The sequence below is a fragment of the Podarcis cretensis genome (genome assembly GCF_951804945.1).
Source record: "Podarcis cretensis genome assembly, chromosome: 18".
In the NCBI taxonomy this organism is placed as follows: domain Eukaryota; kingdom Metazoa; phylum Chordata; class Lepidosauria; order Squamata; family Lacertidae; genus Podarcis; species Podarcis cretensis.
The window spans coordinates 12398491-12424039 of record NC_137188.1 but is presented as its reverse complement, the minus strand read 5'-3'; the positions used below and the strand labels follow the sequence as shown (position 1 = coordinate 12424039).

General features: G+C 49.4%; 1 protein-coding gene across 1 annotated transcript in view; it reads right to left on the bottom strand.

Moving 5' to 3' along the window:
• NFIC (nuclear factor I C) overlaps positions 1-1723 on the bottom strand; it is a 96842-nt gene extending 95119 nt beyond the window's left edge. Inside the window, exon 1 of the mRNA XM_079960733.1 lies at positions 639-1723. Within this exon, the coding sequence (XP_079816859.1) occupies positions 639-641 (3 nt within the window). The 5' untranslated portion in view covers positions 642-1723. The remainder of the gene's footprint in view (positions 1-638) is intronic.
• Between the last annotated feature and the right edge of the window lie 23826 nt (positions 1724-25549).

Here is a 25549-nt window from a genome sequence, read left to right as displayed (position 1 = left end):
GGGAGGGGGGAGAGATGATTGCCACACACACACTCCCCTCGTCTCTCTCCCCCCCCTCCTCCTCCATCGCAGATTCTTACGCATTCTCCCCCCCCCCTCCCCAATTCCATGCGTAAAAGCGCACCGGGTTTGGAGAGGTAGGACACTCCGCAGACTTTATAGCGCTTCGCATTCTCCACCTCTGCGCACCAGCCCCCCCCCTTTAAACTCTGACACTTTGCACCAAGGACGGGTATGGTGGGGGGGGTGGTCTTCATCTAGGCAAGGCACTACGGCAAAACGCGACGGGGCTTTCCGAATAGAGGCGCGCTCTTTCCGGAACGGGGCATCCCCAAACACTCAAAAGAAATGCCGCCACCCCCCCCCCGGGTCTCCTTCCAGCCACCCTGGTCGTGCCAAGATCTTTTCTGTTTTGATTCTAACAAGGCTCTCCCCTCCCCCCACCGCCAGCACCCTATTCCCCACCCCAAGCCCACCTGCCTTGGACTCTCTCCCCCCCCCAAAAAAAAACCCCACCTCGATCAACTTCTTCTGCCCACCCACCCGCTCCTCCGCCACACCCCACCGAGGAAATCAGGGTGTGGGGGGATATTATTATTATTTAAAAAAGGATTTGGAAACTGACGCGAAAAACTTACCATCACCCAAGCGAAATTGACCAGGGCGGCAGAGCGGCTGAATGCCAACAGGAAACTAAGGTGGCGGCCGGCGGCAGAGAGAGAAGGGGCTTATTTATTTATTTTTAAGGTCCCACCAAGTTGTTGTTGTTGTTGTTATTAATTTGCGGAGGGCGAAGGGAAGGGAACGACCTCACCTCCTCCCTGGAGAGAGAGAGGGGGAAAAAAAAATAACAACAACCCGAAAAGCGGGGCCAGATCTTCGTTCCCTTCAGCGTCGGGTCAGTTCTGTCGAGGCGCCTTCAGCGGCTGGGTCGACAGCATCTTTTAAGGTCCCAGCTCAGGAGAACCCGCTGCGCCGTGGCCCTCCCCAGATGTCAGTGAAGTAGGGGAGGTGGTGGTTTCTCGCCCCACTTCCCCCCCTCCTCACTCTCTCTCTCTCTTTGGTAAAATAATTTTTAAAAAATAATAATCCGGGGTTTATTTAGTTGCTAGGTCACATCGCCGAGGGTGGGGGACACACACATACACACACCAAAATCCTTCCTGGGTTGTGAAGACAGGGGAGGGGGGTTGCTGAGGACTTGGTGGCTGTTAACTCTAGAGAGTCACACAGAGGGGGTTCTTAATAAAGGGGGGGGGCGGTGGAAGCGGGTGAGACGGGGCAGCCGTAAAAAAAATCATGTCTTGCGGGGGGGGGGAAGGAGAGAGAGACCTCACTTTTCACGGGACGCCACGCTAGGGGCGCGGAGATTTAAAAACACTACTGCTAATAATAATAATAATAATAATAATAATAGAATCAGAAGCTCTCTCTTTTTGTTGCTTATGGTTTTATATATATATAGCTAGCTTCCTGGTTCAAACCTCGTGTTTTTATTAAAACAAGATTTGGGGGCAGGGCTGGGAAATAAAATAGCAGGCGCAGCACCGGCAAGATTCCTTTCGCTTTTTGCAAAGAAAATCCGGAGAGAGTGAGGAGGGCGGGGGGGGGGGACTGGATGCGTAGCTGGCAGGCGGGCAGGGGAACCCTCACAGCTACCCGCTCCCTCCCTGGGTGAGCAGGGCTCCAGCAACAGCGGCGGCGGCGGCACCCAGGACCGACCTCCCTCTCTCTCTTGCGCGCGCGCGCTCTCCCTCCTCCTTGCCTGGGCTGCTAGGCTCCGCCCCTGGCTCCGCCCCTTTCTCGCGTGGCTGGGGAGGAGGGGGGGGGGCTTTGAGGAGTCTGGCAGCGCCAGGATGCGAGAGAGGGAGCTGGCATTTGAGAGAATCTCCCTCGAGTTACCCCCCCCCCCATTTCTTCCTTTAGCTCCCAAAGGTGGACCAAGGAGATTTGATAAGGCGCAGCGCCGGATTTACGTATAATAAGCTAAACAAGCTCTAGCTTAGGGCCCCAATTTCTTGCCCCCCCCCCAAAAAAATTAAAGTGCTGCAGGGATTTATGTATGGGGGGGGGGGTTTGCCCCTCCAGCAGATCTCACCCACATGCAGCCCAATACCAAAACCAGCACAATCGCTTTTGTGACTTTTGTGATTTGTCCCCGCAAAACACTTCATCGCAGTTTCTTCCTATCTATTCAAAGGGCCTCTGCTGCATGATATTAAATGTCAGAATTCACTGATCAATGTATCTATGTACTGGCTCACTGGGGAAAACTTCAGAAATTCCTATAGACAGGTGAGCTCAGCTCCTCAGCAGCCTCTCTGCCTGGCCTCCTGATACCTGAGTGCCAGACAGGTAGCCATTCCAGAAATAAACCCAGATGAAGACAAAAGGGTGTGATTCACTTGGCTGGGAAACAGGGAGATGTAAATATCTCTTTTGTTCCACTTGATGGGTGTTTGGTGGAGGGCAAGGGGAACCATGGGGCAGGGTCCAGGATGCTCAGATTACGGCCACCAGACCTCCCCTTTCATGATGTAACCATGATGTGTTAGTGATGTAGTTTGGGGGTGTGTGTAACATGGGGATTAGCAGCTAACAAAAGTTGGGGGGCTCTTTTGTTCGGGGCTTCCATCCTGATCCACCTTGTGGCAGGTGGGAGTCCTGTCGTGACGTCTTCAATAAAGACCAAGCCGTCCGGCTGCTGTTTTGCTCTGGTATTCCTGGCTGGTGTCCTTGTTTTTTGTCCAAGGGAGCCCTCAGATTTCTCCGTTAACAAAAGGGGGAAAAAACCCTGGATACATTTACAAAATATAAGATAAAAAAACAAATAAAATAAAACCTGCATACAGCAACAGTGTTTTGTGTTGTGTAGGCTCCTAGGATGTCAGTCATGGGCCCCGCCTGCTCGCCCACTCCCTAGAATATCACTGGTTTGCTCCTTTCTATATAAAGTGGTACCTTGGTTCTCAAACTTAATCCGCACCGAAAGTCCGTTCCAAAACCAAAGCATTCCAAAACCCTGATAAAATACATATGTGCAGATGGCTTGAGACACCTATTAGGTCCACAAATTACTATATAGCATATATTCAACACAAAAAACAGCGACATTTTGTCGTTGGCAAAGAACAGCTGGATATATAAAGGGCCCCATTACCTTCAGGAGCTGAGGGCCTCAGCTAACCTAAATCGGGCCCTGGGTAAGGAGGTGGGATGCCAGAGCAGGGGTGCCCACTTGAATAAAATATTGGGGAGGGGGCAGGTAAAGACCCACCTCAATCACAGGACACTGCACACACCTGGGTCCAGCCAAGGGTGGCGGCAGCAGCCCCCTAAATAAATTAATAAAAATACTTAACTGAGGTTCTTCAAAAAAAACCATAAATCCTGGCTATGCCACACTATTTGAGTGGCACTGCCCATCAACATTGGGGGGCCCTCCCCCCTCAAGTATTTTATTGGGGGGGGCAAGGCAGAGGGACCTCAGCTCCTGGGGGTTGGCTCCTATATGCAGGGAGAGAGGATGGAATGAAATTGCTGCTGCTGAGAGAGAGAGAGAGAGAGAGAGAGAGAGAGAGAGAGAGAGAGAGAGAAGGGTGATATCTCCTACCTAATGGGAAAACTCTGAACATCACTAGTAAAGGTAAAGGGACCCCTGACCATTAGGTCCAGTCGTGGCCGACTCTGAGGTTGCACCACTCATCTCACTTTATTGGCCAAGGGAGCCGGCATACAGCTTCCGGGTCATGTGGCCAGCAGGACTAAGCTGCTTCTGGCGAACCAGAGCAGCGCACGGAAATGCCGTTTACCTTCCCGCCGGAGCGGTACCTATTTATCTACTTGGCTTTGACGTTGTTTTGAACTGCTAGGTTGGCAGGAGCAGGGACCGAGCAACGGGAGCTCACCCTGTCGCGGGTATTTGAACCGCCGACCTCCTGATCGGCAAGCCATGGGTAGGCAAACTAAGGCCTGGGGGCCAGATCTGGCCCAATCGCCTTCTCAATCCGGCCTGCAGACGGTCCGGGAATCAGCATGTTTTTACATGAGTCAAATGTGTCCCTTTATTTAAAATGCATCTCTGGGTTATTTGTGGGGTATAGGAATTCGTTCATACTTTTTTTCAAAATATATTCCGGCCCCGCACAAGGTCTGAGGGACAGTGGACCGGCCCCCTGCTGAAAAAGTTTGCTGACCCCTGGGTTAGAGTGTTGGACTAAGACCTCAGAGACCAGGGTTCAAATTCCCACTTGGTCATGAAATATTTTTCGTATTTCACCTTTTTCCTCTAAAGAGCTCAAGGTGGTTTTTCCTCCTCAGTCCACACAACAACCCTGTGAGGCGAGGACTGAGGAGCCAGTGATTCCCTCCCCAAGGCAACCCAGTAAACTTCATGGATTCGAACCCTAGTCTCTGAGGTCTTAGTGCGACACTCTAACCACTGCACCACACCACATCACATACAGATAATAATAAAATAAAATAATTAGCTGGAGATGAATTCTTCCCTCCCCCAAAAGGAGCAACGTTGCAGGAGAAGCAACATAAATAAAACCTTGCAAACCGAGAGGGGCAAATATTTATCGTTTTGGTAACCAGTTTGCATCTCGATTAAAATGGAACGGCCTGCGCACTGATCAGTCTGGGGGGAAAAGCCTTGTTTAAAAAAATAACCACGCAGAGAGGGAGGAGGAGGGAAGGCTGGAGGGAGGGAGGGAGGGAGAGTTTCAGTTTTATTTATGGTGACACAAACCACTTAACATGAACTTTCAAACTGCTGGCCTCAGCTAAAAAGCCTACGTGGTTATCCTTCAAAGCGTCACCCGCCCTGCCGCATGGGAAGCAGAAATCTCGACACAATCACGTTAGATTTTTTTACAAGCTAATTTTAATCCCTCTCTCCCATTCTCTCACTTATGTACACACAGAGACACACACACATGTCTAGGCACGCATACCAACACCACAAAGGTTGCCCACACTTGGCTATGGGTTTATTTTAATGGTAACCCAAAGATCTTTGGCCTGGCCACAGCACAAGCAAGCCGGCCTTTGCAACCCTCAAACCACCTCTGGCGAGTCCGCCGTTTAAAAAACACACACAAGCAAAGCGCCCAGGCTTGATTTGCACTCGTTGACAACACTTGATTTATCCCGGCACACAAGGGTCAAGGTATGTCTCCCAAAAGCAGCTTCCAGGAAGCTGGCAAATTCTGGGCGCAGAGACCACAGCTCATCCCACCCTGAGCAACCACTACAGTGGTACATGAAGGCGGTGAAGGTCCTGTGTGAGTGTCTGGAGGCGGTTGGAGGATGGATGGCGGCTAACAGATTGAGGTTGAATCCTGACAAGACAGAAGTACCATTTTGGGGGGACAGTAGGCGGGCGGGTGTGGAGGATGCCCTGGTCCTGAATGGGGTCACTGTGCCCCCGAAGGACCAGGTGCGCAGCCTGGGAGTCATTCTGGAATCACAGCTGTCCATGGAGGCGCAGGTCAATTCTGTGTCCAGGGCAGCTCCATCTGGTACACAGGATGAGACCCTCCCTGCCCACAGACTGTCTGGCCAGAGTGGTGCATGCTCTAGTTATCTCCTGCTTGGACTACTGCAACATACTCTACGTGGGGCTACCTTTGAAGGTGACCCGGAAACTACAACTAATTCAGAATGCGGCAGCTAGACTGGGGACTGGGAGCGGCCGCCAAGACCATATAACACTGGTCTTGAAAGACCTACATTGGCTCCCATGACGTTTCTGAGCACAATTCAAAGTGTTGGTGCTGACCTTGAAATCCCCAAACAGCCCAGTATACCTGAAGTAGAGTCTCCACACCCATCGTTCTGCCCGGACACTGAGGTCCAGCGCTGAGGGCCTTCTAGCGGTTCCCTCATTGTGAGAAGTAAGGTTACAGGGAACCAGGCAGAGGGCCTTCTCGGTGGCGGCGCCCGCCCTGTGCAACACCCTCCCACCAGATGTCAAAGAGAAAAATAACTACCAAACATTTAGAAGACATCTGAAGGCAGCCCTGTTTAGGGAAGCTTTTAATGTTTAATATGTTACTGTATTTTAGTGTTTTGTTGGAAGCCGCCCAGAGTGGCTGGGGAAACCCAGCCAGATGGGCAGGGTATGAATAATAAATTATTATTATCATCATTTCATTGGTTCTCGAACGGCTTTGCTCCCGAACAAATCAGCTCCCGAACGCCGCAAACCCGGAAGTGAGTGTTCCGGTTCGCGAACGTTTTTCGGAAGCCGAACGTCTATCACGGAGACTACAGGAAGCTCTGGCAGCCAATCGGAAGCTGCACCTTGGTCTTTGAACGGTTCCAGGTGCCGAACGGACTCCTGGAATGGATTAAGTTCGACAACCAAGGTACCACTGAATTTGGACATAGACTGCCTTTGGCAAGGGAGGCTCCGCTGAGCCATGAATCAGAGTGTTTAAAAAGAGAGAGAATGTCAATTTTGGTCCATGGCAAGGGTGGGGAGACTGTGGCCCCGGTCCCCAGATACTTATGGGCTACAGTTCACATCAGCCCCCAAGCAGGCGGATGTGCTGAGTGGGGCTTCTGAGAGTTCGGAGTTCAGAGGCGTCAGACACTGGTGAGCTGTAGCCGGTCAATGCATCAGGAACGAGGGGAGTTGGGAGTCTGGTGAGCTCTGGAAAGGTTCATATTTCCCCACCACAACCTAATAAGAGATTGGGATGGAGAAACAGGATTATAGAGGCACCCTTCCAACGATATAATGTCCTTGACCAGCCCAGTATCCCTGAAGGAGCGTCTCCACCCCCATCGTCCAGGCCAGACACCAAGGTCCAGCTCCGAGGGTCCTCTGGCAGTTCCCTCCCTGTGATAAGCGAGGTTACAGGGAACCAGGCAGAGGGCCTTCTCAGTGGTGGTGCCCTTCCTGTGGAACACCCTCCCACCAGATGTCAAGGAAATAAACAACTACCTGACCTTTAGGCGACATCTGAAGGCAGCCCTGTTTAGGGAAGTTTTTAATGTTTGATGTATTTGTCGTGTTTTTAATATTCTGTTGGGAGCCACCCAGAGCAGCTGGTGAAACCCAGCCATATCGGCGAATAGCCATCTCTCATGGATGCTTTAGCTGAGATTCCTGCATTGTAAAGGGGGTTGGGATGGATGACCCCTGAGGGTCCCTTCCAGCTCTATTTAGTTGAAACGCTGTCCTAAACAATTAAAACAACAGAGGCATTCTGGTTTTCGTAAGTCAACGTTCGAATGCTCTGCCCTCACCCATCAAAAGAAGATGTCCAGAAATCTCGCTGTGCTTCCATCCTCTGGCTGCTCCTAGCTGTGGTCTGTTTGGAAAACCCCTCTCTCCAAAGCCCTGCCAGGCCTCCCGCTACCCCCTATATAACTGTCCTGGTTTCTGTAGGTGTGGGGGAGAGCGGCAAAGGGGAAGACTGTGTTATCTCTCCTGGGGCTGGCTTCGTAAGAGCTGGCATGTTCTCTTTGGCAGTTCCCGGGGGCAGGAGCAGAGATCACGGGGCGTGATGCCAGCTGGGACCAGAACACAGGGGAAGCCAAGAGAACAAAGGCGAGAAACAGGGGGGAGAGACAGGTTGAAGAGCAAACACAACAGGTGCAGAGTTCCTTAGCAACCAAGGCTCACCTGTGTCCTTAGGGCTGCACTCATTTGACACACCGAGAGATGGAATCTGAACTCTGCAACAAGGGTTTTCGTTCCCTCCTGAATCCCTACCTGAAAGCAGGTGTGCTGAAGGTTACTTAGCAGCAGGTGCTTCAGGCCAGATGGAGTCCCTAAGCAGTTTTGACTCACCACCTTGACAGCCATCAGCACCAAAAAATGGCTACTTAGCTTCTCAGAGAGAGCAACTTGTCTGTCTTCTTGGTGCTGTCCCTGGTCCTGAAAGGCCTGCTCTTCTGATTCAAAGTGCAAGTAGATAAATAGGTACCGCTCTGGCGGGAAGGTAAATGGTGTTTCCATGAGCTGCTCTGGTTCGCCAGAAGTGGCTTAGTCATGCTGGCCACTTGACCCAGAAAAACTGTCTGCGGACAAACGCCAGCTCCCTCGGCCTATGGAGCGAGATGAGCGCCGCAACCCCAAAGTCATCTGTGACTGGACCTAACAGTCAGGGGTACCTTTACCTTTACGTCCATCAATGACCATATAGCATATATTCAACACAAATGGCAGCGACAATTTGTTGTTGACAAAGGACAGCTGGACATAGAAAGGGCCCCATGACCTTCAGGAGCTGAGGGCCTCATCAAACCTAAATCTGGCCCTGGGTGTTCTTATAAGGCAGCGGTAGAAACAGAGAGAAAAGGGGGGGCGCTTTTGACTCCAAAAATCGCCCCCCCCCGAAGGATTTGTATCCTTCGACAGAAAAAGAGGTCGCTCGCTGCTGCCTCAGGCGAAATTTGCTGCCAACTTGATAGACAGAGGTGGCTTTTGACGAACTAAAGCCAACATGAAGTTCAGGCCGTGTATTAAAAAAACCCACAAGGTGTCCGGCGCAGACAATGCTAAAATGCCATCTGAGGTTCCGTTGGCGTGCCTTGCTCTCGACGCTGAGCCCCACGGCTATTTTTAACCGCACATGGGGATTTGGGCTCTTAGCAGCTGGCCCAGCTCAAGCTGATTTGATCCCTAAGCTTAGCGGAACGGGAGAGGAAGCGTCCCCGCTGCCCTTTCGCCCCCTGCCAACCTGGGATGGCATTGGCCGTGCCCAAGGTCAGCTGGCAAGGGAGTGGCTATGCCGTCTGTGCTAGATGGAGCTTACATTCTGCGAAAGGGGGATATTGGCCTTTCGTTGGTCCTTTGGGAGCTCAGGAAAGTTGTGTTTTTTTAAAAAAAAATTCTAACATTTTTAAAAACAACACCACCACCAAAAACAAATGAATACAACATTTCCCAATTAGCAGTTAATTAACATTGGACTCATATAGTTAAAGCCATGGTTTTCCCAGTAGTGATGTATGGAAGTGAGAGCTGCAGCATAAAGAAGGCTGATCACCGAAAAATGGATGCTTTTGAATTCTGGTGCTGGAGGAGACTCTAGAGAGTCTCATGGACTGCAAGAAGATCAAACCTCTCCATTCGGAAGGAAATCAGCCCTGAGTGCTCACTGGAAGGACAGATCCTGAAGCTGAGGCTCCAAGACTTTGGCCACCTCAGAAGAAGAGAAGACTCCCTGAAAAAGACCCTGATGCTGGGAAAGATGGAGGGCACAAGGAGAAGGGGACGACAGAGGACGAGATGGTGGGACAGTGTTCTCGAAGCTACCAGCATGAGTTTGACCATACTGCGGGAGGCAGTGGAAGACAGGAGTGCCTGGCGTGCTCTGGTCCAGGGGGTCACGAAGAGGCAGACACAACTAAATGACTAAACAACAACAAACATTGGACTGCCCCTTCACCCTTCCATGTCTTCTCCAAATTTTCAAACTTTGCCCCACTACTTTGTCTCCACCACAGTTTTCTCGGATTCAGTTTTACAGTCAAACCTCGGTTTTTGAACGTTTCGGAAGCTGGATGCCGAAATCCCGGAAGTGAATGCTCTGTTCTACACAAAAACATACACAAATTCCCGACGGGCAACTCTTGACAATAAAAAACAACAGCTGAATGACCAGCTTTGCCCGGGACCTTTAGCAAAATATTCTCAAGACTGTCTAGATAGGAAGTGTCCATACTTTCTGCCTATTTGCATCAAAACGTAAGGTTGTCGTCACCCTGCAGTTTGCTTGGGTCGAGACTAAGGGGAAGGAGGCGGCTGAAACACGCCCTGGATTTTTTGTAAGGCATGAGGCGGGCAGGTGTGGGCTGGCTGAGGGCAGACAGCGCCCCATTCATCCCAATGGACCAAACCCTCCAGTGTCGCAAAGCTCAGACGAAGAACGGCTTCTGCACGAAGCCGTCTGGAGAGCTTGGGGAGAATCATGCCCAGCTGTGGACTTCTTCCCTGTTTGAAGAACTTAGCAACGGGATACATCCTCGGGTGAAACATAGGTAAAGGGTAAAGGGACCCCTGACCATTAGGTCCAGTCGTGGCCGACTCTGGGGTTGTGGCGCTCATCTCGCTTTCCTAGTACAGCTTCCGGGTCATGTGGCCAGCAGGACTAAGCCGCTTCTGGCGAACCAGAGCAGCGCATGGAAACGCCGTTTACCTTCCTGCTGCAGTGGTACCTATTTAACTACTTGCACTGGTGTGCTTTCGAACTGCTAGGTTGGCAGGAGCAGGGACCGAGCAACGGGAGCTCACCCCATCATTGCGGGGATTCGAACCGCCGACTTTCTGATCGGCAAGCCCTAGGCTCTGTGGTTTAACCCACAGCGCCACCTGCGTCCCTGGGTGAAACATAAACGCACACAAACTAAAAGGAAGTTGTTGTTACCAGCCCAGGCCTGGTTCCAATGAAGATTTCCCAGAGGCATTTTTGCTGACTCAGCAGAGCTCCTGGTGAGTCATAAGTCCACACCCCACCCCACTCTGCAGCGAGGAAGGTCTGTTTAACTATTTGCATCATTTTAGGAAGCAAAATGTCATGGTTTGGTTGGATGCAGAGGAACGAACCAACTGGGGAAGAAGACTCAGAGCCCAGGGAATGGTGGTTAGGACAACAACAACAGCAGCAACAATTACTGTTGTGTGAGGCAGCTGGAGGAGGATGGCGGCTAACAGATTGAGGTTGAATTCTGACAAGACAGGAGGATTGTTTTGGGGGGACAGGGGGCAGGTGGGTGTGGAGGACTCCTTGGTCCTGAATGGGGCAACAGTGTCCCTGAAGGACCAGGTGTGCAGCCTGGGGGTCATTTTGGACTCACAGCTGTCCATGGAGGTGCAGGTCAATTCTGTGTCCAGGGCAGCTCCATCTGGTACCCTCCCTGCCCGCAGACTGCCTTGCCAGAGTGGTGCATGCTCTGGTTATCTCCCGCTTTGACTACTGCCATGCGCTCTACATGGGGCTGCCTTTGAAGGTGACCCGGAAACTGCAACTAATCCAGAATGGGGCAGCCAGACTGGTGACTGGGAGCGGCCGCCGAGACCATATAACACCGGTCCTGAAAGGCCAACATTGGCTCCCAGGACGTTTCCAAGCACAATTCAAAGTGTTGGTGCTGACCTTGAAAGCCCTAAACGGCCTCAGCCCAGTATCCCTGAAGGAGCGTCTCCACCCCCATCGTCCAGCCTGGACACCGGGGTCCATCTCCTGAGGGCCTTCTGGAAGTTCCCTCCCTGCGAGAAGCCAAGTTACAGGGAACCAAGCAGAGGGCCTTCTCGGTGGTGGTGTCCACCCTGTGGAACGCCCTCCCACCAGATGTCAAGGAAATAAACAACTACCAGACTTTTAGAAGATTCATTTTATGTTCCCCGTTTCGTGTGCGCCCTCCAGCTGGTTTGTCGCCATTGTTCCTTGCCATCGCCAGCAGCTGGGAATAGTTCCCCATCCCTATTCTCTCTCCCCCTCCATGACCTTAAATCATTGTGATCTCCGACTGCTCTCAAATAACCAGCCATTCACTCATTTGTGTCTGTGTATAATCTTGTTGGGTAACGAGATTAAGGAGATAATCTGGGGGGCATTTGCAGTGCCCGCAGACCGTTTCCTAGGAATCCAGCCGTACAGCCCCTGGTTTTTTTAATTTTCAGGTTGGAATCGTAGAATTGGAGAATGGGGACTCTGAGAATCAGCTGCAAGAATGTGAAGCTGGGGATTCGAACCCACAACCTCGGTGTTGGCACCATGCTCCAACCAACTGAGCTATACAGGCTTGCAGGATTACTCTGCTTTTGCGGGTGTTTGTGTGCCTTTCAACAGGGAACTCTGTAATACTCTTGTAGTCCCAACCACATGCCCTTAAAGTAATTGGCACGCTTGGGCGCAATATTCCATTTTCATCTTGGGAAAAGTTATGGCGGGGATTTCCAAATTTACAGCGTGCTGTGCATTGAAGGACAACTATATGAAATAAATAAATAAATAAATAAATAAATAAAATAAATTATTATTATTATTATTATTTATTTACACCCCACCCATCTGGCTAGGTTTCCCCAGCCACTCTGGGCGGCTTCCAACAAAGATTTAAAACACAATAAAAACACCAGTCATTAAAAAGCTCCCCTAAACAGGGCTGCATTCAGATGTTGTCTAAACGTCCGATAGTTGCTTATTTCCTTGACATCTGGTGGGAGGGCGTTCCACAGGGCGGGCGCCACCACCGAGAAGGCCCTCTGCCTGGTTCCCTGTAACCTCACTTCTCGCAGGGAGGGAAACGCCAGAAGGCCCGCGGGAAAAGGACCCCGGTGTCCGGGATGAACAATGGGGGTGGAGATGCTCCTTCAGGTATACGGGTTAAGAACTTAATTCCTTCCGGAGGTCCATTCTTAACCTGAAACTGTTCTTAACCTGAGGCACCACTGTAGCTAATGGGGTCACCTGCTGCCGCCGCACAATTTCTGTTCTCATCCTGAAGCAAAGTTCTTAACCTGAGGTAATATTTCTGGGTTAGCAGAGTCTGTAACCTGAAGCGTATGTAACCCTTGTACCATTGTACTGGGCTGAGGCTGTTTAAGGCTTTAAAGGTCAACACTATCGGCAATGATGAATGTTTTGGCAGTGACATCGGAACCCAACTACAGTGGTAGCTCGGGTTACATACGCTTCAGGTTACAGACCCCACTAACCCAGAAATAGTGCTTCAGGTTAAGAACTTTGCTTCAGGATGAGAACAGAAATCGTGCAGCGGCGGCGCGGCGGCAGCAGGAGGCCCCATTAGCTAAAGTGGTGCTTCAGGTTAAGAACAGTTTCAGGTTAAGTACAGACCTCCGGAACGAATTAAGTACTTAACCCGAGGTACCACTGTAGATGTCTCTTGATTTCTCCCCCACCTTCCCAGACACCCGGCAAAGGAGGTGCAAAATTTGGCTCAGGAGACGATGGACTGGAGAAAGGTTTCACATGGGATCGGATATGTGTTAAAATGGGTGCATTTGTTTGAGACACCCTGGTCTGATTTAGCAACACATGCCAATGCCAAGCGAGTTATAAATCACCCTTCAGATTTCCTGGGAATCCGATCAAGACATGACAAGTGCCAACCAGCAAGTTTCAACAGCGGTGGACTTTCAACTTCCTGTTCCAATTTGTTGCTTTCTCATCTCGGTCGGTGGAAAGATTGGACTGTCGGCTGCCCTGGATATCGAGTCCCATCGATGATCAGCCATCGAGGAGACAGCTGATTCAGTTCGCATTTAACGGCAAGCTTATCTCGCTAAACCACAGAGCCTAGGACTTGCCGATCAGAAGGTTGGTGGTTCGAATCCCCGCAATGACGGGGTGAGCTCCCGTTGCTCTGTCTCTGCTCCTGCCCACCTAGCAGTTCGGCGGGAAGGTAAACGGCATTTCCGTGTGCTGCTCTGGTTCGCCAGAAGCGGCTTAGTCCTGCTGGCCACATGACCCAGAAGCTGTACGCCAGCTCCCTCGGCCAGTAAAGCGAGATGAGCACCGCAACCCCAGAGTTGGTCACGACTGGACCTAATGGTCAGGGGTCCCTTTACCTTTTAATTGATGGACCTAACAGGTATCCCAAGCCATTTGTATGATGCGATACGATAATCTTTATTGTCATTATTCCATACAGAACAACAAAATTGAAAAAAATCTACATCAGATGGTCAAAAAACCACAAGCCTGCTAGCTCAGCCAGGTTAGCCCCCTAAAAACTCTGATACCCCACAATTGAATACAATATACTCACATAAAGACTACCTTACATTGTGTTTAAAACCAAAATCACATTTGGATAGAAACTGTTTCTCAGGCGGCTAGTCCTAGTCTTTATAACCCTGGACCTTCTTCCAGAAGGCAGAAGCTGAAAGAAATCATTTCCGGGGTGCGTACTATCCTGCGCTATCTCTGTCGCTTTCTTATGGCACCTGGAAGCGTAGATTTGATCCAAGGTGGGAAGAGTGCGCCCAATTATTCTCTCCACAGTCTTTACAACCCTGGACAGCATTGTTTTTTCCCTGGCCGTGCAGCTCCCAAACCACGCACACAGACCATAAGCTAATACACTCTCCACAGTGCAATGGTAAAATGCCATCAACAAGTCCTTGGAGAGATTGTTTTTCCGGAGGATTCTCAGAAAATATATAACAAATAGGAGCCTACACAACACAAAACACTGTTGCTGTATGCAGTTTTTATTTTATTTGTTTTTTATCTTATATTTTGGAAATGCGCATCCAGTTTTTTCCCTTTAATTTTTTTTGGGGGGGGGCCCAACTGAGTGGGGCCCTAAGCTAGAGTTTGTTGACGGAGACTCTTGAGAGTCCCATGGACTGCAAGAAGATCCAACCTCTCCATTCTGAAGGAAATCAGCCCTGAGTGCTCACTGGAAGGACAGATCCTGAAGCTGAGACTCCAAGACTTTGGCCACCTCAGGAGAAGAGAAGACTCCCTGGAAAAGACCCTGATGTTGGGAAAGATGGAGGGCACAAGGAGAAGGGGACGACGGAGGACGAGATGGTGGGACAGTGTTCTGGAAGCTACCAGCATGAGTTTGACCAAACTGCGGGAGGCAGTGGAAGACAGGAATGCCTGGCGTGCTCTGGTCCAGGGGGTCACGAAGAGCCGGACATGACTAAACAACTAAACAAAAATAGGTATCTAAATCCATTTGCACATAACAAATAGGAGCCTACACAACACAAAACACTGTTGTATGTAGTTTTTACATTTTGGAAATGTGCATCCAGTTTTTCCCCCTTTAATTTTTTTTGGGGGGGGGGGGCAAGAGACTGGGGCCCTAAGCTAGAGCTTGTTTAGCTTATAGGGAAACCCGGCTCTGCCATCCCAGGCTGTCCTGTCAGGCAGCGGAGCAGAGGCTGGCGAGGGAAGTTGGCAAGCTTTTGGCCTTTGGTGAATTGGACGCAGCTTGGGATCTGACGTCAGGTCTGCCCTCGGCTTGGGACGATGCCCTGGAGAGGACCTGAAATGGCTTGTGCCGTGTGTGTGTGTGTGTGTGTGTGTGTGCATCTGGACGTGTCCGCAGCAGGAAATGTTGCAATCTGGGGGAAGAAGCAAGCAGCAACCCCCCTCCCCTGTCTGGGGAGGGTTGGTTTTTCCACCGAAGCGCCAAGGTTTTCTGCAGAAAAAGCCTTTGGTGCGTAGCGCTTGGAGGTCAGAAGCCAATTAGCGGAGGAGGAGGAGGAGGAGAGAGAGGGGGGGCGAGGGGAAAAGGGGGTGGTCACTGCTCCTGCCCCTTTCAGACCCACTCCCCCCATCGCCATTGGCCGTGCGCTTGCAAAAAAAAAAAACCCCAGCCAAAAACACGCGCGCACACACACACACAAACCGAATTAAACAAACACAGCCGAGGCGGTTTATATAATCGCAGGGACAGCTTGTTCCCAAACTCTGCACGGATTAAAGGTTTGCAACAGCTGTTGGTCATTAAGGAGGCGGACTTTCCTGCTCTCTCTCTCTCTCTCTCTCTCTCTCTCTCCAACCCCGCCTCGGCCATCCCACCCCCAGTTCTCCCAATTGGTGCTGTCCCTTTTCCAAAGCCCTCTTTTCACTTGTGGGAGGGAGAGAAGTGCGTGGCGTGGGGGGTGGAGAGAGAGAGAGAAAGAGAGAAATGCAAAGGGGCCGCCAATCAATTTTGGACAACTAATCTCCCTGGGTCCTTTGAAACAAGGATGTGGAATGGGGGTGGGCGATAGGCATTCTCTTTCTTTCTTTCTTTCTTTCTTTCTTTCTTTCTTTCTTTCTTTCTTTCTTCCTTTTCTCTCCCTCCCTCTCTCTTTATTTCTTTCCCTCTTTCTCTCTCCTCTCTCTCTCTCTCTCTCTCTCTCCCTCCTCTCTCTCTTTTCTTCCTCCCTCCCTCCCTTCCTTCCTTCCTTTCCTCTCTCCCTCTCTTCTTTCTTTCTTTCTTTCTTTCTTTCTTTCTTTCTTTCTCTCTCTCTCTCTCTCTCTCTCTCTTTCTCTCTCTCTCCTCTCTCTTCTCTTTCCTTCCTTCCTTTCTTTCTTTTCTCTCTCCCTCCCTCTTCTTTCTTTCTTTTCCTCTTTCTTTCTTTTCTCTCTCCCTCTCTCTCCTTCCTTCCTTCCTTCCTTCCAAGTCACCTTCCAAGGCAGCCCCATGTAGAGCGCATGGCAGTAGTCCAAGCAGGAGGTAACCAGAGCATGGCACAGTTGCAAGTTTGACGCCCATATGGGACAGCTGGATAATCCAGCATTGCATGGGGTACAGCTAGGTGATCCCTTCCAACTCTATGATTCGAAGTCCAGCAGTATTTGGGGGGGCAACAGTGCCCCCTAACTCTGTGCTAAGAAACCTCCCCTGTCTTCCTTTGGCGCCTCTGTTTCCTTTGCAAAGGGGGCAGGTCAGTTCCCTTGAACATAGCTTACGGTCTGTGCCAACTATTTAAAAGCAAGATCAAAACTTGACGTTTTTTTGATTCCTCCAAGACCCAGCCAACGCCTTTTGGTCTCCTGTCTCGACTCCTTGCCTGGCTGCCCTCTGCTGGCTGGCATTCCTTCCTTCCCTTTCTGTTCCACACCCAGAGCTATTGGGCTCACAGCTAACGTGCTCCACTAGGAAATCTTGCTGGGCCCAGACCCAATGACCCGGGAACATGCTGGCAAATGCCCCTCATTCATTCCTCCTCCTCTGTGGTTGGAGAAAGTGTCTCTCAGGGCCAGGATGAGATCATATCCCATGTGGCCATCGCTGGGAGCAAAAAGAAAGAACAAAACTCCCAACTTTCGTCTGATGGAAATATGGATGTCCTGTTGTTGTTGTTGTTGTTGTTGTTGTTGTTGTTATTCTTGTTCTTGTTGTTATACCCAGGGCTGGATTTAGGTTTGATGAGGCCCTAAGCTACTGAAGGTGTTGTTGTTTAGTCGTGTCCGCCTCTTCGTGACCCCCTGGACCAGAGCACGCCAGGCACTCCTGTCTTCCACTGCCTCCCCCAGTTTGGTCAAACTCATGCTGGTAGTTTCGAGAACACTGTCCCACCATCTCGTCCTCCGTCGTCCCCTTCTCCTTGCGCCCTCCATCTTTCCCAACATCAGGGTCTTTTCCAGGAAGTCTTCTCTTCTCCTGAGGTGGCCAAAGTCTTGGAGCCTCAGCTTCAGGATCTGTCCTTCCAGTGAGCACTCAGGGCTGATTTCCTTCCGAATGGAGAGGTCTGATCTTCTTGCAGTCCATGGGACTCTCAAGAGTCTCCTCCAGCACCAGAATTCAAAAGCATCCATTCTTCGGCGATCAGCCTTCTTGATGGTCCAGCTCTCACTTCCATACATCACTACTGGGAAAACCAGAGCTTGAACTATATGGAACTTTGTTGGTAATGGGGCCCTTTATATATCCTTTATATGGTGCTGAAGGAGACTCTTCATTGCTCAAATGAATGGAGTGGCTAAACTAAACTTCAGCATATATATATATCTATATATATCTATGTGTCCTTGCACACCCCTAATTTTCAACGCTGCCTAGCAGAGGGACAGGGAGTTCTGGACTACAACTCCCATTAGCCCTTGCTGACCGCTAGGGGTGCTGGGAGTTGGAGTTCCAACAAACACAGGAGAAACAACATCTTCTTTTCCAAGCTCAGACTTACATGCTGCTGTACCGCCACCTAGTGGCTAAAGTGATCCAGTGTTCTCCCCCCTCCCCAATATCAAACTTTCAGGGAAAGAGCCCCCCCATTTTATAATTATTATTAGTTTGCATCATACATTTACACCTATTATTTCATGTTATAGCAAGAAACTAGATGATGAGTCTTTGTAAATTGTGTTTCTAAAGGGACTTTTGTTATTGCCAAATCCCAATGCGTTTGCATTATTAAGTTTGTAATGAATTAAAAAAAATCATTTTAAGCTAGAGCTTGATAAGCATTTCACTATTAATGTTGTTGTTGAGTTGTTTAGTTGTGTCCGCCTCTTCGTGACCCCCTGGACCAGAGCACACCAGGCACTCCTGTCTTGCACTGCCTCCCGCAGTTTGGTCAAACTCATGCTGGTAGCTTCAAGAACACTGTCCCACCATCTCATCCTCTGTCGTCCCCTTCTCTTTGCGCCCTCCATCTTTCCCAGCATCAGGGTCTTTTGCAGGGAGTCTTCTCTTCTCCTGAGGTGGCCAAAGTCTTGGAGCCTCAGCTTCAGGATCTGTCCTTCCAGTGAGCACTCAGGGCTGATTTCCTTCAGAATGGAGAGGTTTGATCTTCTTGCAGTCCATGGGACTCTCAAGAGCTTGGGGGATTAGTAGCTAATAAAAGTTGGGGTCTTCTTTTGTCTGGGGCTTCCATCTTGTTCCACCTGGTGGCAGGTGGGAGTCCTGTCACGACCGTCTTCAGTAAAGACCAAGCCGTCCAGCTGCTGTTTCTGCTCTGGTATTCCTGGCTGGTGTCCTTGTTTTTTGTTCAAGGGAGCCCTCAGATTTCTCCGTTAACACAGCTAGCAGGTGACGGCTGCTTCAACAGCTGGGAAGACAGATGTTGTCAATTCGGGGAACACCCCCCCAAGAGAGCAAAGAGTCTGGCAACAGGCAGCCGAGCCGTCCCGTTTAAAACAACCCCAGAAGCCCCTTTTCCACTTCCGCACCGAGATGGAGTCCTCGGAAAATTAAATGAGTGACTTGCTGACCTCAATTGCTCTGCTGGCCCTGGGGGCAAACCTGAATTGCTAACAGCTGGGTTCTGCAACAGGGAAGGGAGGCTTGGATGCAAACTGTGGGGCGAAAGAGCTCCTAGGAAGCAGATCGGAGGAGGCAGCCATAAGGGGCTCAGAACAACGACCCACCAGTTCCAATAAGTTATTATTATTATTTATACCCCGCCCATCTGGCTGAGTTTCCCCAGTCACTCTGGGCGGCTCCCAATCGAGTGTTAAAAACAATACAGTGGTACCTCGGGTTAAGTACTTAATTCATTCCGGAGGTCCGTTCTTAACCTGAAACTGTTCTTAACCTGAAGCACCACTTTAGATAATGGGGCCTCCTGCTGCCAGAGCACGATTTCTGTTCTCATCCTGAAGCAAAGTTCTTAACCCGAGGTACTATTTCTGGGTTAGCGGAGTCTGTAACCTGAAGCGTATGTAACCCGAGGTACTACTGTACAGCATTAAATACAGGCAATCAGTACTGCCTGGATGAGTGGGTGGGTGGAGGGCAGTAAATAATAATATAATGATAATTTACCGTATTTTTTGCTCTATAAGGATCACTTTTTCCCTCCTAAAAAGTAAGGGGAAATGTGTGTGCGTCTTATGGAGCGAAGGCAGGCTGCGCAGCTATCCCAGAAGCCAGAACAGCAAGAGGGATTGCTGCTTTCACTGCGCAGCGATCCCTCTTGCTGTTCTGGCTTCTGGGATTCAGAATTTTGTTTTTCTTGTTTTCCTCCTCCAAAAACTAGGTGCGTCTAATGGTCTGGTGTGCCTTATAGAGCAAAAAATACGGAATTATTTATACCCCGCCCATCTGGCTGGGTTTCCCCATTCCTGACCAGAGACTATTTCCTTAGTCTCTTATTCTGCTAGTTAGGCCTGCTAACTCTGCATATTCTATCTGTTTAAGTTGCCATTTCCGCTCCTTAGGTACCTCTCCCGCCTGCCATTTTTGGGCTATAACAAAAATCCTAACCGCTGTACTTGCTATCGATGGGTATATTCTGAGTACCGTGAAGCAATTGGTTGTCTCTGAAATGCCAGCTTCTAGGAGCGTGGTGAGAACAGCTTCTGGGATGTAATCCACTGAGAGCAGTCAAACACAACATTCCTTGTTTTCCTAGAGAAGACATGAAAAGGGATGTTTGGTCCAGCCAGTCGAAACTTCCTGTTCCTCCTGGCTGGAGCATCCTTCCTTTTGCATGTGACAGAAGGTGGGCGTGACCTCACCTGCCCAGGTAACAAAAGGACAAGTCATGCAGCACACCTCCCTCTTTTTGACTTCCTTCTTCGTTTGACCAGCTTTTAGCTAGGACCGCTCTGCTAGCTCTCAGCTAGCAGAAGCACTGGGTTCAAATCTCTCAGTAGATCCACATGTACATATCTGTAACTAAGTCTGCCTTCAGGAATCCAACTGTGAACTGATGTAAGTAAAGTTCTTTTAATAATAATAATTATTATTTATTTATACCCCGCCCATCTGGCTGGGCTTCCCCAGCCACTCTGGGCGGCTTCCAAAAAAACATTAAAATACTGTATTGACTTTGAAGAAGATTGTGGCATCTTTATTCTTTTAAGAGGGAGCAAGGGAATTTACCAGAAAAGTACAATTCAATCTGAGACAGACTGAATTGTACAATAGTGAGAGGCTCACACGAGCCTGCAACCAGCCATCTGCTGTGCATGTAAAGGGGGAATGTATTCCCCCATATGGGGTAGATCCACATGTACATATTTGTAACTAAGTCTGCCTTCAGGGATCCATCTGTGAACTGAATGTGTGAGTAAACTTCTTTTATATGCTTTACACAAGATTGTGTCGTGTCTATTCTTTTTAAGGGAGAGATAAGTGGACTTACCAGGAATCCAATATTAAGCGGCTTAAGCGAGCCTGCATCAAGCTATCTGCTGTGCATGTCAAAGCAAGTAAATCTCTGCTAAGTAAAGGAACTTGATAGCCCAAGTTAGGAAGGATATTAATAAGCAATATATCCTCTCCTGCCTCCCTGAACATTCCCACACAGCTCAGAGCCTGGGAGTTTCCCAGAAGTCTTTAGCTGTTCACTCCGAGAGGCAGGCTGATAGACCTTTGGTCTCGCCATTGCGCTGTTTTATTTATCAAGAGTCTAAGTGGTGTTCTTTCGTTTCAGTCAGATCCATTTATCCTTTTCCGGAACTCAAATTCTCCAGCCTCTGGACTTCCATCTTCAATCCTCTGCAGAGAAGGCCCATTTCAATGCTCTTAAAAAGTAGAGACATCACCTTGCCAACAAAGATCCATATAGTTCAAGCTATGGTTTTCCCAGTAGTGATGTATGGAAGTGAGAGCTGGACCATCAAGAAGGCTGATGGCCGAAAAATTGATGCTTTTGAATTATGGTGCTGGAGGAGACTCTTGAGAGTCCCATGGGCTGCAAGAAGATCAAACCTCTCCATTCTGAAGGAAATCAGCCCTGAGTGCTCACTGGAAGGACAGATCCTGAAGCTGAGGCTCCAAGACCTTGGCCACCTCAGGAGAAGAGAAGACTCCCTGGAAGAGACCCTGATGTTGTTAAAGATGGAGGGCACAAGGAGAAGGGGACGACAGAGGACGAGATGGTGGGACAGTGTTCTCGAAGAGGCCAAGATGAGTTTGACCAAACTGCGGGAGGCAGTGGAAGACAGGAGGGCCTGGCGTGCTCTGGTCATGAAGAGCCCCAGGGGGTCATGAAGAGTCAGGCACGACTAAACGACTAAACAACAACAATAAACAACAGAGATGCTCAGCATCATCAGGGCCGTCTAAGGTCACCAAATCAAATGCTTTGGAGATCATAGAATGCTCATAGAGATTATAGAATCGGAAAGGGCACTGAGATTCATCTAGGAATATTCAGCTGTCCCATATGGGGATCAAACCTGCAACCTTGGTGTTCTCAGCACCATGCTCTAACCAGCCAACCTATCTAGGCTGACATGTTCAACTCAGAGACGCGGGCGGCGCTGTGGTCTAAACCATTGAGCCTCTTGGGCTTGCCAATCGGAAGGTCGGTGGTTCAAATCCCCGCGATGCGGTGAGCTCCCATTGCTCGGTCCCTGCTCCTGCCAACCTAGCAGTTTGAAAGCACCCCAGCGCAAGTAGATAAATAGGTACCGCTGCAGCGGGAAGGTAAACAGCGTTTCCGTGCACTCTGGTTTCCGACGTGCGGCGGAAGCGGTTTAGTCCTGCTGGCCACATGACCCAGAAAGCTGTCTGCGGACAAACGCCAGCTCCCTCAGCCTGAAAGTGAGATGAGCGCCGCAACCCCATAGTTGCCTTTGACTGGACTTAACCATAAAGATGGGGAGCTTTTATCCATTTCCGCTGTCACGCAATCAATCAATCAATCAATCAATAGCTGAATTGGGTTCCACACTGTCACAAAAACAAATGAACTGAAAAAGCCTCAAAAACAAAAATGCGAAATAAATAGCAAAAACCAAAGCGCCAAACTTAATCCATCCAGCTGGTCTGTTTGACTTCCGAAACGTTCGGAAACCGAGGCACGGCTTCTGATTGGCGCAGGCGCCCTGGAAACAGTAGCCGACAGCTGTGTCGGACGTTCGGCTTCCAGAAAAAGGTTTGAAAACCGGAACACTTACTTCCAGGTTTTCTGCATTTGGGAACCAAGGCGTTTGAGAAACAAGGTACCACTGTATTTGATCAACCCAGCTGGAGTAGCTCAGTTGTTAGAGCAGCAGACTCGTTAATCTCAGGGTTGCGGGTTCAGATTCCTGCATTGCTAGAAGTTGGACTAAAGATGAACCTTGTGCTCCTTCCATGATTCTATGAATTGGTCCTTTTATCCCATGCAGCGCTTTGTTTTCGCCGCAGCCTCAGCCACGCCAGGCAGCCGAATTGAACAGGGCCACCCAGGGAGACTTCTCCTGTGTATCCGTGATCTAAACTGGCAATTAGAACGCACCAACCTCCCCGCTCCTAGCAAATTGTTTGCTTTTGTGGCAGAAGGAGGTTGCCTTTGTTTCTATCACCCCCCCCCATCCCGAAGGAGCCCAAGGAAGCATTGCAGCAGTTAACTTGCTTTACCAACTGAGCCCAGCCTTCCCTCTTAAAAGTGGCAATGATCAAGCCTCCATCTCCGATCAAGTCTACCTTGAGCTGTTTTGGCTCTCGGGTCAGACAACACTGAGGTGGTTACCATTTGGTGCTCGGCTCGGGCAAAACAGGTTCTCGGCTCGGGCAAAACAGGTTCGGTAAGTTTTCGTGGCCTTCCCCAAAACCACCTGAACCTGTTGAACCAGAGGTGGTGTTGTTGTTTACTCGTTTAGTCGTGTCCGACTCTTCATGACCCCCTGGACCAGAGCACACCAGGCCCTCCTGTCTTCCACTGCCTCCCCCAGTTTGGTCAAACTCATGCTGGTAGCTTCGAGAACACCGTCCCACCATCTCGTCCTCCGTCGTCCCCTTCTCCTTGCGCCCTCCATCTTTCCCAGCATCAGGGTCTTTTCCAGGGAGTCTTCTCTTCTCCTGAGGTGGCCAAAGTCTTGGAGCCTCAGCTTCAGGATCTGTCCTTCCAGTGAGCACTCAGGGCTGATTTCCTTCAAAATGGATAGGTTTGATCTTCTTGCAGTCCATGGGACTCTCAAGAGTCTCCTCCAGCACCACAATTCAAAAGCATCCATTCTTTGGCAATCAGCCTTCTTTATGGTTCAGCTTTCACTTCCATACATCACTACTGGGAAAACCAGAGCTTTAACTATACGAACCTTTGTTGGCAAAGTAACCAGAGGTGTAAGCATTGTCAAACAAGAGAGGCGGAAAAAGCTGTAAAAATACCATCTACAACCACTTTCGACTCTCTAAAATGATTGCATCTCTCCATCCTCTGTTTACACCCCTGTCTGTTTAAACCTGAGTATTACTACAGATCCACTCCAGATTACAACCATCACACCACCCATTTATTTTGTTTTTCCAAATAACAAAAATAAACACACCTCTTCTCCATCTTTCCAATGAAACCTGCATTATAAATTGCTTTTGCGTTTGTTCTTAAAGTTGCAAATTGGATTCAAACTCAGGGGTTGGGGAGAGGAATTCTCAATCTAAACATGCTATGGGGGCCGCGAATCTGAAAACAGGTTTTCTTATCAAAACACACACATAAACATTGTATACAAAAGTCCCCTTCAAACGAATGGAATGCGATTTCCTTGCCCTGGCATTGCCATGCGATTGAACTCATTTCGGATCAGGTCCAAAGGATCAGAGTAGAGCCATTGTGGGGGTGTTGCTGAACTAATTTGGGTCCATTCATTTCAGTGGGTTTACTCTGAGTGGGAATTACCTGGAAATTCAGGAAAGCTAACAGCTAAAATAAGAGAATCTGATGATGATGATTTTTTTCTTTTCTTTTGGAATAATGAAAGCCGTTTTCGGATTATTTGAAGGAATAACTACAGCATGAAAAATACGCGAGCGGGTTTCGAACTACGGAAATAATTAAAAGATCATTGTGTTACGACTATGTTAAAAAAGAAGAAAGTTGGGGTGCAGAAAATGGGGATATTAGGAAAAACATCATGGAAAATGGGATGGGAAGTTGACAATATATTGGATTTTTTGGAAATTTAATTAAATTTTTTTAAAAAGGAAATTCGCTGGAGACAATCTGCCAAATTTTGCGAGCTGATTCACAGTGTTACAGCTTTCAAAACTAAGGACCTGCCGTATGAATTAACCTCCCCCTATTAATTGCCCCTCCATCTTCAAATCTTCCAAGACAGAAAGTGGAAATATAGATATTGTTAATTGTAGGTGGACTTGGAAAGAAATCCCGAAACTCCAACAGGTTTTAAGCCTGCCCACGAATATTTCAGACGAAGGCAGAAACCGGATTCTTTTAAGCCTTGCAGGTAATTTGACCGCACCACGCTGCCTTTACTTACCATCCACCAGGTCTTAGCTGCCATGTCGTAACACAGCTGCCATTTCACAGCACTCTCCCCGCTCTGCCCGGCCGCCCCAGCAGATCTTGGGAACTCCATGCCACTGGACGGAACCACGGCAAAATCCCTGTCCTGGGCAACCTTATCCCGACCAGAAGCTCCAGGATCTTGCGGTCAGCCTCAATCGCCAGTCAGCTCGCGTTGGCATCCTTGGAAAATCAACTCCCAGACAACCCTGCTGACGGCAGCTTCGGTTCCGTTGAACCCCGAGAAAAGCAGAGCTGGAAAGAAAAAAACAAAACCTTGCAGGAACAGAACCTGCTGCAATTTTCTCGAAAGCGACACCGATTTGACGATTCTAGCTAATTTGTGTCTTTCATAGAACGGCTTTCTTTCTATTCTTTTTTTTAAAAGGAGAAGCAGGGCAGATTATATATATATTGAAAAAATCAAAGCGAAAAGCACATTGCATTGGAATGGACCTAGACCAAACTTGTAGCCGTGCCTTGGCATGTGGGTGGCCAAAAGTCTTCAAGCAAGAGGTTGCATCTCTGCGGGGGTGTAATAGCGAACTGTAAATGGTTGGTTCCTGGGAGCCTTTTCCTTCTCTCCCCCCCCTCCCTCCCTCCCTGTTTATATTTGAATGAATAAGAGGGTAAGGAGATCATGCCTGGTTGTAGAGGGGGAAGGTAGGTGTGTTCTGGAAAAAGGGCTGCAGCAGGCAGACAGAAGGATCTGCAAGCTTTCGGTTGGCCTTCGCTGGCAGAGGGGTGGGGATCTTGATCTGTTAAAGTAGTGGTTTTCAACCGGTGTCTTGTGGCACCCTGGGGTGCGTCGAATGATGGTCAGAGCCCCCTTTCCTTCCTAGTGGGACAGTGTTCTCGAAGCTACCAGTCCCATGGACTGCATGAAGATCAAACCTCTCCATTCTGAAGGAAATCAGCCCTGAATTC